General features: G+C 43.0%; 2 protein-coding genes across 2 annotated transcripts; one reads left to right on the top strand and one right to left on the bottom strand.

Annotated features, from left to right (window-relative positions):
- The first annotated feature begins 1,843 nt into the window (after positions 1-1,843).
- On the top strand, positions 1,844-8,265 carry myh6 (myosin, heavy chain 6, cardiac muscle, alpha). Its single transcript, XM_062551455.1, has one exon. It carries the CDS (start codon positions 1,844-1,846, stop codon positions 7,637-7,639), a length of 5,796 nt encoding a protein of 1,931 aa, XP_062407439.1. The 3' UTR covers positions 7,640-8,265.
- A 484-nt stretch (positions 8,266-8,749) lies between these two features.
- LOC134098417 (mitochondrial basic amino acids transporter-like) lies at positions 8,750-16,759 on the bottom strand. Its single transcript, XM_062551463.1, has 4 exons — positions 16,553-16,759; positions 13,579-13,622; positions 12,280-12,363; positions 8,750-11,016 (listed from the first exon to the last, which is right to left on the bottom strand). Exons 1-4 carry the CDS (start codon positions 16,578-16,580, stop codon positions 10,225-10,227), a joined length of 948 nt encoding a protein of 315 aa, XP_062407447.1. The 5' UTR covers positions 16,581-16,759; the 3' UTR covers positions 8,750-10,224.
- Positions 16,760-17,907: the final 1,148 nt, after the last annotated feature.

The following is a 17,907-nucleotide window of genomic DNA, read 5'->3' as shown; positions in this document are numbered from 1 at the left end:
CGACATGATCTGTCAACAAATGACAGTAAAAAAAAAAAAAAAACAGTAAAAGCGTAAATGTGAATCTTGTCCAGTCTCTTGCAATAAAACTCCCACATACAGTAGGCTACTGGTGTAACCTACAATTTACAAAAATTGTCATCAAAACTACCAAAGTGACTGAGGAAAGACCGTAATGTGTCTTCTTTTCAGCCACTTAGGGAAAAAAAACAGTGAGAATAATGAGGAAAAAAGTCAACATTTTCTGATACAAAGTCAAAATAAACTGAGAAACATCCTAGCAACCAGCAGTCACTTCCTGTGAGGCACTAGACTTAAGACACTCAGCATAACCGAAGTCAAAATTTCATCATTTGTAACATCTTTTAAAATATGGCCTGAACCTATGTTCTTCCAATGCTGTCATCCGAAGGGGTCCAGGGCCCCCGTAAATTAGACTAGCTTATTTTTTATATAGGCCTATGGATGGAAATATTTCTGCTGTAGCCTAAAAATAGGTTCACAATTGCAAAGCATATTTGCTGAGTGTCACAGTTCAGACATAGTCAAAAATAGTGAACATTTCAACACTCCAATCATTTGCATTTCATTATTGTTTTTCTTATGTTATAACAAAAGCAAGGTAGGGATAATGAAGTTGTACTGGATATTATCATGAGTTTGCTTAGTACATTGATATCAGAAAGGACAAAACAAACATTGATTCAGTGTTGTTTGCTATTGTGTGCCAGTAGGCATGTGATGGCTTTTCATATTTGATTATCTTGGTAACAGAGAGTGTGATTTGTACTGTTTTATTTATTTATTTTTTACAGTTGACACTTAAATTGGCGAAGAAAATGGGGGAACTGTACAGCAGTTTAATTATGCTTTTGTAAAGTTGCGGCAGGAGGTGCAGTACATGCTGTGCATGTTTCTGGATTACAGTGGCATATTCACTGGAATATAATCAACTGTCAGCTGATTGTCCATGGATATATGTGTGGGTGATTAGATGCTGGTACACATGACAAAAAAAGCATTCAGTCTGGCAACCCCACTTGAGGTATATTTCAGGCAGAGGAGATGATCCGCTTGTGTGAGAAAGGAGAGAGACAGGCAGAAGATGTGTCAGGGTTATCTGTCAGAGAAGCACCTGATAATGGCCAACTGCATGCCAGGAATAGAGTCTGAGGACACCAGAGTCAGACTCATTCTCACACATCCCAGCCATTCTGGTCACTTGTCAAGAGCTCTTTCATTTTACAGCTCACTCAGTTCATTTAAGTACAATTATGTTATCCCTATAGGTGATTATTTTTCTATGTATTTGTTAGATTAAAAGTATCTGAGGATTTGAATGTTGCAATGATTGCAGTGTATGAGAGGGGGTGCATTAAAGGAGAAGTTATTTACAGACTGATTGCATTTAATGAACTAAGCTAAATAATTGTACTGTATGTAAGTCTACTGAGGACTTTATTTCCCTTTGGCAAAAGCTTTATATGCTTCCACTAAGATGGCATATAAATACATCAAGGATAGTCAGTGGAGGGACAAAGTAAGAGAAGTGTGATCTTTCCTAAAATGGACACTGACACGTTAAGGTCGCATAGATGCCCCAAAACCACTTACCGACTCTGTCTCTGGGGGCAAGAACATTTGCTCTGTTTTTTCTGTCTCATTTCTCTCTTATCTCAATTGAGGCTGTCTCCAAATTTGGCATGTGGATGTCCCTTTATAAAGACCCAAACGTGGCTGGAGTCAGTGTTCCAGTGTGTCCGCCATCTGAACCTGAACTCTGTCTGAATAATTGCTTTTGTGCTTAGGATTTCTCGTCTGCGGTGAACACTGAACCGGCACCATGGGAGACATTTTAATGGCAGAGTTTGGGAAGGCTGCCCCCTTCCTCCGAAAGTCGGACAAAGAGCGCCTCGAAGCTCAAACCAGAGCATTTGACATCAAAATTGAGTGCTTTGTTGCCGATCCAAATATTGAATATGTCAAGGGGCAGATTGCCAGCAAAGAGGGGGGAAAGGTTACAGTTAACACAGCCGAAGGCAAAACCGTGACTGTCAAGGAGTCAGACGTCCACCCTCAGAACCCACCGAAATTTGACAAGATTGAGGACATGGCGATGTTCACCTTCCTGCACGAGCCTGCCGTGCTGTTCAACCTCAAAGAGCGTTACGCAGCATGGATGATCTACACCTACTCTGGGTTGTTCTGTGTCACAGTAAACCCCTACAAGTGGCTGCCTGTGTACGATTCAGAGGTAGTCGCTGCCTACAGAGGCAAGAAGAGATCAGAAGCACCCCCGCACATCTTCTCCATCTCTGATAATGCCTATCAGTACATGCTCACTGACAGGGAAAATCAGTCCGTCCTCATCACTGGAGAATCTGGTGCTGGGAAGACTGTCAACACCAAGAGAGTCATCCAGTATTTTGCTAGTATTGCGGCTGCTGGTGGAGCAGTCAAAAAGGATACCAGTAAAGGCACACTGGAGGATCAAATCATTCAGGCCAACCCTGCACTGGAGGCGTTTGGAAATGCCAAAACACTGAGGAATGACAACTCATCTCGCTTTGGGAAATTCATCCGTATTCACTTTGGAACGAGTGGAAAACTTTCCTCTGCCGATGTTGAGACATACCTCCTGGAAAAATCCAGGGTGACCTATCAGCTCAAGGCTGAGAGGAACTATCACATCTTCTATCAGATCATGTCCAATGAAAAGCCAGAGCTGTTGGATATGTTGCTGATCACGAACAACCCCTATGATTACTCCTACGTCTCCCAAGGAGAGATCAGTGTTGCTTCCATCAATGATTCAGAGGAATTAATCGCCACAGACAGTGCCTTTGACGTGCTCGGCTTCACTGGAGAGGAGAAATTGGGTGTCTACAAGCTAACTGGGGCTATAATGCACTATGGCAATATGAAGTTCAAGCAGAAACAGAGAGAAGAACAGGCAGAGCCAGATGGCCAAGAGTCTGCCGACAAGTCTGCCTACTTGATGGGGTTAAATTCTGCAGATCTCCTCAAAGGACTCTGTCACCCAAGGGTCAAGGTAGGCAATGAATATGTCACCAAAGGTCAGAGTGTAGACCAAGTGTACTATTCCATTGGTGCACTGGCTAAGTCAGTGTATGAGAAGATGTTTAACTGGATGGTTGTTCGAATCAACCACTCCCTTGATACCAAACAGCCTCGTCAGCATTTCATAGGAGTCCTGGACATAGCAGGTTTTGAGATCTTTGACTTCAACACCTTTGAGCAGCTGTGTATCAACTTCACTAATGAGAGACTGCAACAGTTTTTCAATCACCACATGTTTGTGCTGGAGCAAGAGGAGTACAAGAAGGAGGGCATTGACTGGGAGTTCATTGACTTTGGAATGGACTTGCAGGCCTGCATTGATCTAATTGAAAAGCCCCTTGGTATCATGTCTATTCTAGAGGAAGAGTGCATGTTTCCTAAAGCAAGTGACCAGACATTCAAGTCCAAGCTGTATGACAACCATCTGGGTAAGTCAAGAATGTTTGAGAAACCACGTCCCAAATCAGATGCTCATTTTGGTTTGGTCCATTATGCTGGCACCGTTGACTACAACATTGCTGGCTGGTTGGTGAAGAACAAAGACCCTCTAAATGAGACCGTGGTGGGACTCTTCCAGAAGTCATCTCTCAAGCTGTTGAGTTATCTATTCTCCGCTTACGCAGCAGCTGAGGCAGACAAGGCAGGTGGTAAAGGTGCCAAAAAGAAAGGCTCATCTTTCCAAACAGTGTCAGCTTTGCACAGGGAAAACCTCAACAAGCTGATGACAAACTTGAAGACCACTCACCCCCACTTTGTCCGTTGCTTGATCCCAAATGAGACCAAGACACCAGGAGCGATGGACAACTGCCTCGTGATGCACCAGCTTCGCTGTAATGGTGTGCTGGAAGGCATCAGGATCTGCAGGAAAGGCTTCCCAAACAGGGTCCTCTATGGTGACTTTAAACAGAGGTACAGAATACTAAATGCCTCAGTAATTCCAGAGGGTCAGTTCATGGACAGTAAGAAGAGTGCAGAGAAGCTACTTGGTTCGCTGGACATCGACCACACGCAGTACAGATTTGGGCACACAAAAGTATTTTTTAAAGCTGGCTTGCTGGGGGTGCTGGAAGAGATGCGGGATGAGCAACTCTCCCGCATTATCACAAGGATCCAGGCCAATGCAAGAGGTATACTAATGAGAATCGAGTATCAGAAGCTTGTGGAACGCAGGGATGCTCTAATGGTCATCCAGTGGAATCTCAGATCATTCCTGGGTGTTAAGAACTGGCCCTGGATGAAGATGTTCTTCAAGATTAAGCCCCTCCTGAAGAGTGCAGAGTCTGAAAAAGAGATGGCAAACATGAAAGACGAGTTTGGCAAGATCAAAGAGGCCCTGGAAAAATCTGATGCCAGACGAAAGGAACTGGAGGAGAAGATGGTGTCAATTCTCCAAGAGAAGAATGACTTACTCCTCCAGCTGCAGTCAGAGTCCGACACTCTTACTGATTCAGAGGACCGCTGTGAGCAGTTGATTAAAAGCAAGATACAGTTAGAGGCAAAAGTGAAGGAAATGACTGAGAGGATGGAGGATGAAGAGGAGATGAATGCAGACCTCACGGCAAAGAAGCGGAAGCTAGAGGATGAGTGTGCTGAGCTCAAGAAAGACATCGATGACCTTGAGCTTACCTTGGCCAAGGTGGAGAAAGAGAAACATGCCACTGAGAACAAGGTGAAGAATCTCACTGAGGAAATGGCTTCTCAGGATGAAAACATGATGAAGCTGACAAAAGAGAAAAAGGCACTTCAGGAGGCACATCAGCAAACGCTTGATGATCTTCAGAGTGAGGAGGACAAGGTCAATACACTCACCAAAGCAAAGATAAAGCTGGAGCAGCAGGTGGACGACATTGAAGGTTCTCTGGAACAAGAAAAAAAGGTCAGAATGGACCTAGAACGTAGCAAGAGAAAGCTTGAGGGGGACCTCAAACTTACCCAAGAGAGTGTGATGGACTTGGAAAATGATAAACAGCAGTTAGAGGAAAGACTCAAGAAGAAAGACTTTGAGATCAGTGGATTGAACAGTAAGGTTGAGGATGAACAGTTGATGAGTGTACAGCTCCAGAAGAAACTGAAGGAAAATCAGGCCCGCATTGAAGAGCTGGAAGAGGAATTGGATGCTGAGCGAGCAGCCCGGGCTAAAGTGGAGAAGCAGAGATCTGAATTGTCCCGGGAACTAGAGGACATCAGTGAGCGTCTGGAGGAGGCAGGAGGGGCCACTTCTGCTCAGGTAGAGCTCAACAAGAAGAGAGACTCGGAGTTCCAGAAGCTCCGCAGAGACCTCGAAGAGGCAACCCTTCAACACGAAGCCACCTCTGCCTCCCTCAGGAAGAAGCATGCTGATAGCGTGGCTGAACTGGGTGAACAGATTGACAACCTGCAGAGAGTCAAGCAGAAGTTGGAGAAAGAGAAGAGTGAGCTGAAGCTGGAATTGGATGACATGTCCTCAAACATGGAGAGTGTGGTGAAGGCCAAGGTCAACCTCGAGAAAATGTGTCGTTCCATGGAGGACCAGATGAATGAGCACAAGACAAGGGCTGAAGAAGCACAAAGAGCCCTGAATGACTTTTCAGTGCAGAGGGCAAAACTGCTCACAGAAAACGGAGAGCTTGGACGGCAGATGGAGGAAAAGGAAAGCCTGATATCCCAGCTAACCAGGGGGAAGATGTCATTCACCCAGCAAGCAGAAGACTTGAGGAGACAGCTGGAGGAGGAGGTGAAAGCAAAGAATGCTCTAGCACATGCTGTGCAGTCTGCTCGACATGACTGTGACCTGCTGAGAGAACAATTTGAGGAGGAGCAGGAGGCGAAAGCAGAGCTGCAGCGAGCCCTCTCCAAAGCCAACACAGAGGTTGCTACCTGGAGGGCAAAGTATGAGACAGATGGCATTCAAAGGACAGAGGAGCTTGAGGAGGCCAAGAAAAAATTGGTCCAGAGGCTGCAAGAGGCTGAGGAGGCAGTTGAGGCGGTGAACGCGAAGTGTTCCTCCCTCGAGAAGACCAAACATCGTCTACAGAATGAGATTGAAGATCTAATGTTAGACCTTGAGAGAGCCAACGCAGCCTCTGCTGCCCTGGACAAAAAGCAGAGGTCCTTCGATAAAGTAATTTCGGAATGGAAACAAAAGTACGAGGAGTCACAGTGTGAGCTTGAGGGCTCACAGAAAGAAGCTCGATCCCTCAGTACAGAGCTCTTCAAGCTGAAAAACGCTTACGAGGAAGCACTGGATCATCTGGAGACAACCAAGCGAGAAAACAAGAACCTGCAGGAGGAGATCTCAGACCTGACTGACCAGCTGGGAGAGGGAGGGAAAAGCGTCCATGAGCTGGAGAAGCTCAGGAAGCAGCTGGAGCAAGAGAGGGGTGATCTGCAGTCCGCCCTGGAGGAGGCAGAAGGTTCTCTGGAGCATGAGGAGGGCAAGATCCTGCGAGCGCAGTTGGAGTTCAACCAAGTGAAAGCTGACATTGAGCGCAAGCTGGCAGAGAAGGATGAGGAGATGGAGCAGGCCAAGAGGAACTACCAACGAATGTTGGAGTCTCTTCAGACCAACCTGGAGTCTGAGACAAGGAGCCGCAACGAGACCTTGAGAATCAAGAAGAAAATGGAGGGTGACCTCAATGAGATGGAGATCCAGCTCAGCCAGGCTAACCGGCAAGCTGCAGATGCCCAGAAGCAGCTGAAGACTGTCCAGGCATTCCTTAAGGACACTCAGCTTCAGCTGGATGATGCCATGCATGGCAACGACGATCTGAAGGAGAACATTGGTCTGATGGAGCGCAGGAACAACTTGATCCTGGCCGAGCTAGAGGAGCTACGGGCAGTCCTGGAGCAGACGGAGAGGGGACGCAAGATGGCTGAGCAGGAGTTGACTGATGCCACGGAGAGGATGCAGCTCCTGCATTCCCAGAACACCGGCCTCCTCAACCAGAAAAAGAAGCAGGAGACCGACCTACTGCAGCTCCAGACCGAAATGGAGGAGATCATTCAGGAGAGCCGAAACGCTGAGGAGAAGGCCAAGAAAGCCATCACTGATGCGGCCATGATGGCAGAGGAACTGAAGAAGGAGCAGGACACCAGCTCCCACTTGGAGCGCATGAAAAAGAACATGGAGCAGACCATCAAGGACCTGCAGCACCGTCTGGATGAAGCCGAGCAGGTGGCCATGAAAGGAGGCAAGAAGCAGGTCCAGAAGATGGAGTCTCGCATCCGAGAACTGGAGGGTGAGCTAGAGGCAGAGCAGAAGCGAGGGGTGGAGTCTATAAAGGGCGTCAGGAAGTATGACCGGCGCATCAAGGAGCTCACCTACCAGACGGAGGAGGACAAGAAGAACATGGCCCGGCTCCAGGATCTGGTGGACAAGCTTCAGCTGAAGGTGAAGTCGTACAAGCGCTCTACGGAGGAGGCAGAAGAGCAGGCCAACACCAATATGGCCAAGCTACGCAAAATGCAGCACGAGCTGGAGGAGGCAGAGGAGAGAGCTGACATAGCAGAGTCCCAGGTCAACAAGTTGCGGGCTAAGTCCCGAGATGGGGTGACCAGCAAGAAATCCCCAGATGAGTAAAGACATTGTCGACTACCTACAAATTACAACTCCATGGTCCTACACAGGTGTTTTAAATGATTGCAAGTGAACAGATTTTTTGGACTTTGAGTAAACTTGTGTTACAATGCAACTATACACCATGATAGCCAATGGTCACAATTTGACAGCTACTGATAACCATCTTTTGTTTAGATAGAAAAAAACCTTTGCATTTTGCATAACTAAATTGAAAGGTCTCTTTTTTATTACACATCTGTACCCTAAATATGACACATTATTCTTAAAGGTTACTCTACACCATTACGAGGGCTGAGAACCAAAGGGGCGTAAGTGACATGTTGGTCAAAATTGAGTTATATATATCACCTGAAAGCTCTTGATGAGCTTTCTTAGCTGACAAAATTATAGAAGTAAAATATTTATAAATATATAGTTATTGAACAAAAACCAAAGGTCTTTAACTGTGAACATATAGAGGCAGTTAGATTTGTTTTGCCTCTCCTGTAAAGTTGGTGAAATGTCACTTACGCCCCTTTGGTTCTCAGCCCTCGAACTTAAAAAAATGTGATGATTCAATTAATTTGTTGCTGTAGCAAACTGCAAAATCTGTTTATCATAATGACAGCCCTGTTTGTGATACTGGTGGTGGTACAAAAATGACAATAATTGGTAAACTATTGAAATTGAACTTAACCCACATTTATTGTGCATCCCCTTCATGCTCTGTGAAACACAGAAAATAAATGTTGGTGTTCTTATGGAAATGGGTTTGTTTGTTTTGTTTGCACTTCTAATAGGCTGCTTAAATTAAATAGCTATACTGCTAAATAAAAAATGAATGAAAACGTGTAACTTACAGAGTCTTAATTCGTAATGGTATATGAAAGACGACGAAACCTACCCTCCGAAGTCAACTCATCAATTGTAAAGTCTAGTGAAATAAAAACATGGTCAACACTGATCTCTCCAGGACAGAGAGGGAACTGTGATGGATGATATCTATTTTAGAGAAGAAACCATGAGACAAATTATTTGATACAATCTACTCCTTACCTGATTATCATTGAGTACACCTTCAGACCAAATAATACACATTACCACATACAACAGAATGAAAGAAGAAACATAAAAGCTCAAAGCTTATTTATTTATTTCCAAATTGAATGTCACTTCAGTTAGGCAAAAACAATTTGGTTCAGCAACATATACTTAATATAGCTATAATGCTGACTACACGTAATAACCCAGTATATCTTTATGAATGCTTTACAAAAATAGTTTCCAGTTCCAGCTCTAGTTCTCTCAACATCTGCTTACCCTTTAGTGACATCCAGAACAACAAAGTAACAGTGGTTAGTTCAAAACCAACAATCAACCAACGGCAGTTAATTTAAAACCAAAATGTACTGTATACTGTAACAGAGTTCAATACATTAACATGAAACTTGAAATACGATATTTACATTATTTTAAAAACAAAATATGGACATTCCTTATTCACAGGCTCTATGCTTCACTCTCATGTGTGTCTTTCCAATTTAAACCATTTTTGCTAGACCATGTCCTTGATCAAAGTTTAGACAGCCTGACCATCAGCATTTTCATCATTATCGTTGTCATCATCATCGGTCAGCAGTTTCACCTACAGTATCTTCTTTTCAATGTAGTTTTTATTTCTCCACCCAAAATTATTGGGGCAATTGTGCGTTCTAAACTCCTCCAGTTTAAATTCTCTCCATTTTACATTCATTACAGTAAGTCCATTCTCATCAGCCTAATTCCTCTTTCCCGCAGACATCTTTGGACCTTTCCCAGGGCTCATGAAATTGCAGCATATACAGCGGTGGGGGAAACTGACTCATCTCATCCAAACGGGAGCGTACATGCAGTATAGAGCTCCGTAGATCTAAGTCAACTCATCTAAACTACAGGCACAAGTAACATGTCTGACAGGCATTGACCACGATCTTTTGCTTTTTGTAATATTATAGCCTTGTTCTTGTCGTAATCTTCTTTATAATAATAGTATAATTCTAATAATAATAATGTATTTTCCAAAGGAACACCATAATTTCATGTTTATCTATAATTTACTGTAACATGCCATTTCTTTAGAAGAGGTAGTTTGGACTCTAAAAACAGAAATAAAACAAAATGTCAAACATAAATACAACTCCTACATAAATAAAAATTTATGTTTTTTGTTGTTGCTTTTTTTTAACAAAATAAAATCCCTGGATGTTGCAAGGCTTACATAGAAAATATGTTTGTCATGCTACATAAATCTGCCATAACTGGAGTGTTTGAATACTGTATGAAAAGTTGAAGTTTTGAAAAGTGTGTTATTCAAATGATAATAATAAAAAAAAAACATGTATTAATCGCACCCGTGTGTAAACTGCAGTGCCCAATATCCAGTGCATCAGAACCAGATTAGTTCTTAAATCAAAAAAAGAATGAAGAAATTAAATCTATTCCCATGTACACTATGGATCACTGCTCAGATCCATCATTTTGGCACACAGTAAAAGACAGAAAACATAAGATTTAGCTGCATACAGTATTGGGACATGTCTTACACCCAGGTGTCTTGTTTACTCTGGTTAAGTCTGCACTGTATCTGGGAGTGTTTGCAGGGAACTGCTGTGTTGCGTTTCGGTCTGTGTCTCCACTGGAGCAGACTCACAGTCACTGGCCCCACCGGTCTCGCCACGTGCATACATCAGCACGAGTGTGACGGTGGCAAAGGTGGCGGCGTTAACAGGGAACGCTCGGAGCAGCGTGGAGGTGAGTCCGCGCGTGAACACCATCCAGCCCTCACTGGCCACACTCTTCCGCACGCAGTCCATGATGCTGCTGTAGCGATACACGCCCCCCACACCGTCCGCCTGGAAACGTGTCTTAATGACGTCCACCGGATATGTGGAGAGCCAACAGGTGACGCCCGACGTGCCACCGGCGAACAGCAGTTTGGGGATGATGTAAGGGTCGTCGGGCTCGCAGCCCATCCTGCGCGTCAACACGTCATAGGTCAGGAAGTACACACCAAAGCAAGGCGTCTCACGCATGAGCGTGGTCACCATGCCGCGATTGATGCCCAGCAGGCCCTCACGCTTGTAGATGCGCACCAGGCAGTCCAGCGAGTTCTTGTAGAGTTTCCGCGTCGACTTCTTCTTCTCGCCCGTGCCCTGCATCTGCATGCGCGTCTTGGCCAGCTCCATGGGGCAGCAGACCACAGACTGGATGGCTCCTGCTGCCGAGCCTGCCATGAACTGGTTCAACGGCGTGTCCTGACCCAGGAAGCGCATGGTGTTGCCCTGGACGCCGAACACGATGGCGTTGATGAACGCCAGGCCCATCATTGGCGACCCAATGCCCTTATACAGCCCCAGCATCTGAGGGGAGAGAGCGGTCAGTCAGTTGAGCATTTTCAAGTCATGAGGGGGATTCGACTTGATGTAGCCATCTTAAGATGACTTCAAATGTGATTATTTTCTGAGATTCTGATACATTTTCAACCATGACATACAGTATGCACAATTCGAGTTTGAAAACGTATCAGAATCTCAGAAATAATCACGTTTGCAATCAAATGTCTTAAAGTCTAAACAGATTAAAATCTCACAGAGAGGTCACTCTTTCTTCTTATTGGGGCAAGTGTTTAAGTAAAATAATAGCACGCAACTACAGTAAGCACTTTTCAGAATGTGCGCATTCTGCTCTTGACTGTTATTTACATGCTTTGGGAGGAGGCAAAATCCGAGCGTTTCTTATGTAAACAACTCTTGTGCACATTCTGCCACTGACTTGTGACTTGCGAGCTTTTCTAGCTAAGCACTTCTGAGGGCAGTATTAAAGGCGGCCATTTTTAACACAAAGCTCAGTTGGTTATGTTCAAGGTAAACTGTCGGTCGAAAAAAAAAAAGATGCCAAAATGTGTCATCTGATTAGAAATGCTATGAGAAGCCACAGGAGTGGATAATCGGACTTAGAGAGATGGTGCAAATAGCAAAGAGAAGGGCCCCCACTTCAAGCCCTGGGGGACCCCTACAATGAGATAGTGAGATGTGGACAACTGTCCAAGCCAGGATTTGTTGAACGAGCACCCTATTAAACCAGGACCAGGACAAAACCATTTCCTCTTCCATATCCATATCCATATACAACACATTGCCTGTATGAAACCATGTACTGACACGGTGCACAGATATCACCACAGATTATCAGTGAACAAAAATGCTTATCAGATTTTGTGTTGTTCTTTCTCAGAAATGCCAACACCCAAGACCACCTGACATGTTGGTCAAAACGGGGTCCCTCTTCCCATCATTGAGTACGTTTACATGGACATTAATATTCCGATATTAACCCGATCATACCTCCTACTACACAACAGTAGATGTCTTTTAAGTGTCTTAAATCACCAGTCAATTTAGTGAAATAAATCAGAAAAACTATCAACAGAAAACTGAAAACAGAAAAACTGTATTCATGGATATGGTAGTCTAATTCTTTTTTATGTCCTGTCCATGAGGAAGTTAACTACAAACTACGTGCTAACCGAAAGAAATCACAGCCAGTCTAGATGATGTGTGCTGACTGTGAAATCAAGCCACAACCACACTCCCTGAGTGGTCACCATGAAGGACAAAACTCACCGACTCCTGGCGTATGATGGACTGGAAGCAGTGGATGGTCCCTCTGTAAAGCGGCTTCTCCGCACTCTGGACCTGAAGTCTGACCTGAGGGTGGGCAGCAGACAAGAGAAGCTGTGAGGCTTAAAAATACTCATATAAAATCCTTGACTTACTTAACTGTAAAACTGGCTGATCTGATTGGAATTTCCATCGGATTGAAAGAGATTGTGTATTCCTTTTAGAATTTAACAGCCTTGTAAACACTCAATCAGACTGCAGAAGTTTTGCACATGCCCAGTCTTGTAACATAGAAATTGAGACAACCATGAGACAACCCTGCAAACTTTCTGAGAAAGATTTCATAGCTCAATGCATTCAGCATTTACTCTACAGTAAATTCAGTAAAAAAATGAAAATACTGAAATATTGGAAACTGAACTGAATTTTCAGCACTGTAAATGTCTATAATGCACTATCAATGGGACAAGATTAGAGGACTAATGTTCAAAAACCTGCTTGCATTCTACTGACTTATATTGGTTGTATCACATCATTTCAAACAAGTGTGATCAATTGTTGTGCTTAAATATGACTACTGTGCTTTATTTGTGCTTATGTTAAGAACTTGTGGTTACCGTTAAGCATCATAAGTGCATTGCAAATGCATGGTTTGTTGTATGACAACGTGTTTTGCGGAGTTTTGCAGAAAGAGTCCATGAGAACTGCAAATTATACTTCACTATGAGAAACTGATTATGGTTTGTTTTAGTGTTTCAGCAATTGTGAAAAACAGTACCAGGCATGTGAGGTGACTTTTTATAGGTACATAGGCCTTCCGGCACAGTTTCCGGCACAAACATCTACAAAGATGTTCTAACATTACATACAAATGAAAGGGGTGCACAGATATCTAACCAGAGACAAAAACAAAGGACAAACATTAAGCCAGGCAAAAGCTGAGCAATTCTTTTCAGTCACCTATAATCAGTCTGGCATACAGTACCAACTAACTTACAACAGCAACCATTTACTTTGCTGTTGGAATTACCATTGGTGAGTCAATAATTTCTTTGTTATTTGAAGACATTTAAAGCAGTGTTTTTAAGTACGGCAATAAGATACTCAAATGCAATGTTCACTCTTCCAAACTGTGTCTGTGTTCAGATTTCTCTGGAAAATTAGGCAACAGGCAACTAGGCAATACACCAAATGATGTGGCTTAGAGATTTGCTTAAACAATGCGCTTATTGGTTTATTTAAATGATGTAGCTTGCTGGTTTATTTAATAGTGTAATTTGAGCTCTTTAAAAGACAGCTCACCTTCACGGTATCAAATGGATGTCCGACCAAGACTCCAGCAGCACCTGCAGCCAGGAAAGAAACAGATAGGGAGTACAGAGAAGAGAAGAGGAAAGGAGAGGAGAGGAGAGGAGAAAAGAACAGGGAAGAGATTAAATGAGAGAATAGAGAAATTAAGAAGAGTTGAGAAAAGAGAAAAGAAGAGAAGACAACATGGGATGAGAGGAGAGTATGATTGAGCAGTTTGTAAAAATATCCTCAGGGAAAAGCTGTTAAAAGCTATACTCTCTTATATAAAGACATGGGATCCCTCTTCCTCATTACATAAACTGGACCCCTGGGACCCCTCCAAGGAGGACACCTAAATCAACTCATAGTACTCTATTTGTGTAATCTGACAGGAGCAAATCAATATTTACAAATCAACACAACACTCCTGCTCTTCGGTTGCGGAAAATCCACCTCTGAATCCATTTAGACCAATCAGCACTCTTGAACCAAAGATCCGAAGGAGACAAAGCAAACAGAGGAATGTTGCAGTTGCAGACTGTTGATCTTTAGTCACCATATTTCAATGAGAATACAGCTCAAACAATGTCTAGACTGAACTGTCAAGTAATAGAGCGAACAATTTTGCACCAGCTGGATACCCATACAATTTCCCGCATATACTGTAAGCCGCTTTGTGTATAAGCCGCAGGACAGTGTTTTATGCCAGTTAAAAGAAACAAAACTATATTAACACCATATCAACTGCCCCCCTGTCTTAACCTCATAGCATAGCTGAAGAAATTTGGCAAAATCAAAGTATAAGCCGCGGCTAATAGTCGGGAAATTACGGCAATGAGATCCGAACTATTGATGACTGTGCTCTGTTTTAACATAGATTAGATTAGATTAAATTGTATTACTTATATATGGCTGTTACACGTTTAACTGCTCCAGATGTGTCTCCTTCTTGGGATGTCACCAAAATGCTGAACAGCCAATGAGAATTGAGCTGAGCCAAATATATGGGTGGAAACCTCTTTCTGTTTTCAGTCTATTGTAATGTGAGCTTTGCTTTTAGTTTCATCCTGAGCACTTCTTATAAAATGGTCTCTGCTAGCCATCTCTTGTAACTGCTGTTGGTTTGTCCCGGCCAGTTGGTGTCACCATTTCCCCTTTTCCACTGGTTTCACTCGATTACTGTAGTTAGTTCCCTTGCTCTGACAGTTACTGTAGTCTGCTGTCTTACAATACATGCATTAATATTGAAACGTATAAGAATGTGAAAGCATCATTAAACAGGGAAAACACCACACGTCCTTAGCCAAAACTATAGACACTGCTGATTTGTTTAATTCTTTAAAAAGAAAGTTCTTCCCAGGCTGAGGTGAGCCTCCAGCTGTAATTGGCATCTCCTGTTTATTTGAAGACATTGGTTACACAAGGAGGACATTAACAACCCAGCTCAGCTCATATTCCCCTCTCAGTATTTGACATTATTCTTAGTTACACAAGCCTAAACATTTCCTCTCCTTAACATATTTCTTAATAGCTGACTGTTTCATTCAGCATATCAATATCAAGAATGTATGACATAGCATTCAATCATACCTTTCTAGAATATTAGGGCAGAGTGTTGTTGTGTTCATCCATATGAAAATTTAAAAAAATCAGATGTGTGTACAGTTGGGTGGCAAGACCAGATCACATGTTGTTATGAGTGTCCCTCACACTGCTGGACTGTACACATGGAGCAGAGATTAGCCCTGGACTCCTCAGCCAAGTTTGTCATCTTAACCAAGACAGCCATGACGTGGCCCCTCACCATGCCACACACACACACACACACACACACACACACACACACACACACACACACACACACACACACACACACACACACACACACACACACACACACACACACACACACACACACACACACACACACACACAGCCAAACCATTTAGACTGGATGACGAACACATAATATGATCCTGTCAAAAGGGCCTGCTGTGTCAGCTTTGTACTCAGGGCGGGCCATGTGTAAATGTTTTCTATTATCACTTTTATTTTTCAATTTCAATTCATGCAAACCCTGAAATGAGTAGCCTAATGCCAATGTTTTTTTTAAAAGGCATAAACATTTTCAAGAGGATAAGTAGTCTTACAGATTTAAGGTACACTATACAAGATGTTCACCTTAATGTAACCTTTACAGAATACATTTGATGGTGAACTTGTGTAAGGTAGGCACAGGCATCATTAGGCAAAAGTCATGAACATCCAATCATAACTGTTACTGTATGTGGTTACCCAGCAGCATCACATAGCAGATTTCATCCAGAAAACAATCTGGAAGTGGCACCATTGACCCAACAGTCCTGCCTGTGCCTTTTGTATGGTGTATTTTCACACACTCACACATCACATTTCTTGAATTTCCCCTTGGAGATCAATAAAGTATCTATCTATCTATCTATCTATCTATCTATCAATGCCTGGAGCAAGATCATGGAGGTGAGGACCACTGCTTCCACTAACCACGTGGTAAAAATGGGGCAACTTTTGCTGGGATCCCATTGGCTGTGGTGTGGGTGTATAAATGCCATTCTATTCTCAGCCCATCCTAGAACTGCACGCCTAACCCTACAACACAAAGCACCATGCTAGCATTCCACTACAGGAGAGAGCATGCAGTTAAGACGCATTCTGTGGCTAAACCATACTGTAAAAAAATAGGGCTAAACCTGTTGCGACTTGAACGGGTTTGACTGGATGGATAGGAGGCGTTGAGCCACCAACAACCCGTGACAGCTGTAAATTAAAGGAGAATTCGTGTGCTAAGAAGCCTGTACGACTTAAATGACCTTAAATAGCCTGAGCATCACACTTCCAGAAAAGGTTGAGTAGGCTACGTAACGGTTATCAACGAGTTTGATCAGATACTTTATTATAGAGATCAGAGACTTTAGTAGCCTAGCCTATGATACAGCATTTAACTTACCTCCAATGCAGCCTGCTAGGAAATCCATCACTTTTCTTGAGTAGCCTAGGCCTAGCCTAACTTAGTTTAAACTTGTGCTATTTCGGCTTAGACTACAATAAAGAATGACTTCTTTCCAGGTCGGACCTAATCAGAAAAATCCCAGCTAGTACATTTGAAAACTTAAACCGTACAAACTTTTTCAAATATTTGACAGTACCAGTCCTACCTACCGCGATTTCAGTTTTTGTATGTGATAGGTCTACATGTCAGTGGAGCTGTGTAGATGCGTCATTGCCAGTAACGAGTCTGCCCAATCAGTGAGGCGAAAAGATCACAACTCCCCCCTTTTCGGTCACCTTCACTCTGATTGGTAACTTCCGGGTTACGTCAGGATGTCTCTAGTGTTGTCGTTCACCACGTGGATTTAACGTGGGGGGCAGCAAAGTCGGCGTGACAAATTAGATGCCCCTGCATGTAACAACATAGAGGAAATATAAGCAGCAGCAGTAGCACAATAGTATGATGCTCACTATGTTATTCACCACAGCAGCTATAGTGGTTTATTTTATGTAGGCTTGCCCTCTTGAACTCTGTGAAGGCTAGACCTGTTTTAGTGATGTGTAGGTCCAGTAAAGTCCATAATAGGCCTATAAATATGGAGTCTCAGTTGGTTGCGGCTCTGGTACAGAGGTGTATTGGCTATAGGCTACAACATCATTTTTCTCCATTAGCCCACTGTTATCTCGACTGGTGGCTTTGTCCATGGGAATTGAAGTGTTCTTGAATTTCCTCTTGGGGATCAATAAAGTATCTATCTATCTATCTATCTGTTTCGTTGAATGTTGTATGAAAGTAGCCTACTTTATGATGGAAAAGCTGAAAAGTTTGCTGGTGGCAGCATCAAATGTGATGGTAGGCCATTTTGTGTGTGATGATAGTTGTCTGTTCCTGTAGTAGAATAGGCCTAAACTGAAAATATTTTTTCATAGCTGTTTGCGATACTAGTGATTGTGGGGAAATGGCAATACATTGCATCCACAGAACCAGAGGTGGGCACAAATACATCAAAAACTATTTTGTTATTACAAGTAGCCTGGCTTATAAAATACAAAATACTGATGTGCAAAATGTATTTAATTAAAATACAAGTAATTAGTAGGCTAATTATAAAATACAAAATACCTATTACCTATGGTATACCAATAATCATGGTATACCAACTTTTAAAATAAACTTCAAGAAATAGGCTAGTTTCTGATTGGCTGGCAGAGGGCTATAAATCCTACGTATACTTTGGGGCTCCTATGAAGTAGATCTGGTAAAAATAATAAAATAAATCAGCATCCCATATCAATATACGCGATAATTGAACT

This window comes from Sardina pilchardus, chromosome 12, assembly GCF_963854185.1.
Source record: "Sardina pilchardus chromosome 12, fSarPil1.1, whole genome shotgun sequence".
In the NCBI taxonomy this organism is placed as follows: domain Eukaryota; kingdom Metazoa; phylum Chordata; class Actinopteri; order Clupeiformes; family Clupeidae; genus Sardina; species Sardina pilchardus.
The sequence above is the reverse complement of the archived record's forward strand: the minus strand, read 5'-3'. Positions and strand labels throughout refer to the sequence as shown.

What these genes read in the sequence shown, in the direction of transcription:
- myh6 (XM_062551455.1), top strand. Translation starts at nt 1,844, where the DNA reads ATGGGAGACATTTTAATGGCAGAGTTTGGGAAGGCTGCCCCCTTCCTC.
- LOC134098417 (XM_062551463.1), bottom strand. Translation starts at nt 16,580, where the DNA reads ATGGATTTCCTAGCAGGCTGCATTGGAG. An exon ending in CCTAGCAGGCTGCATTGGAG is followed by an intron (nt 13,623 to 16,552) that starts GTAAGTTAAATG and finishes TCCTGGCTGCAG; the next exon opens with GTGCTGCTGGAGTCTTGGTC. An exon ending in ATCCATTTGATACCGTGAAG is followed by an intron (nt 12,364 to 13,578) that starts GTGAGCTGTCTT and finishes GCCCACCCTCAG; the next exon opens with GTCAGACTTCAGGTCCAGAG.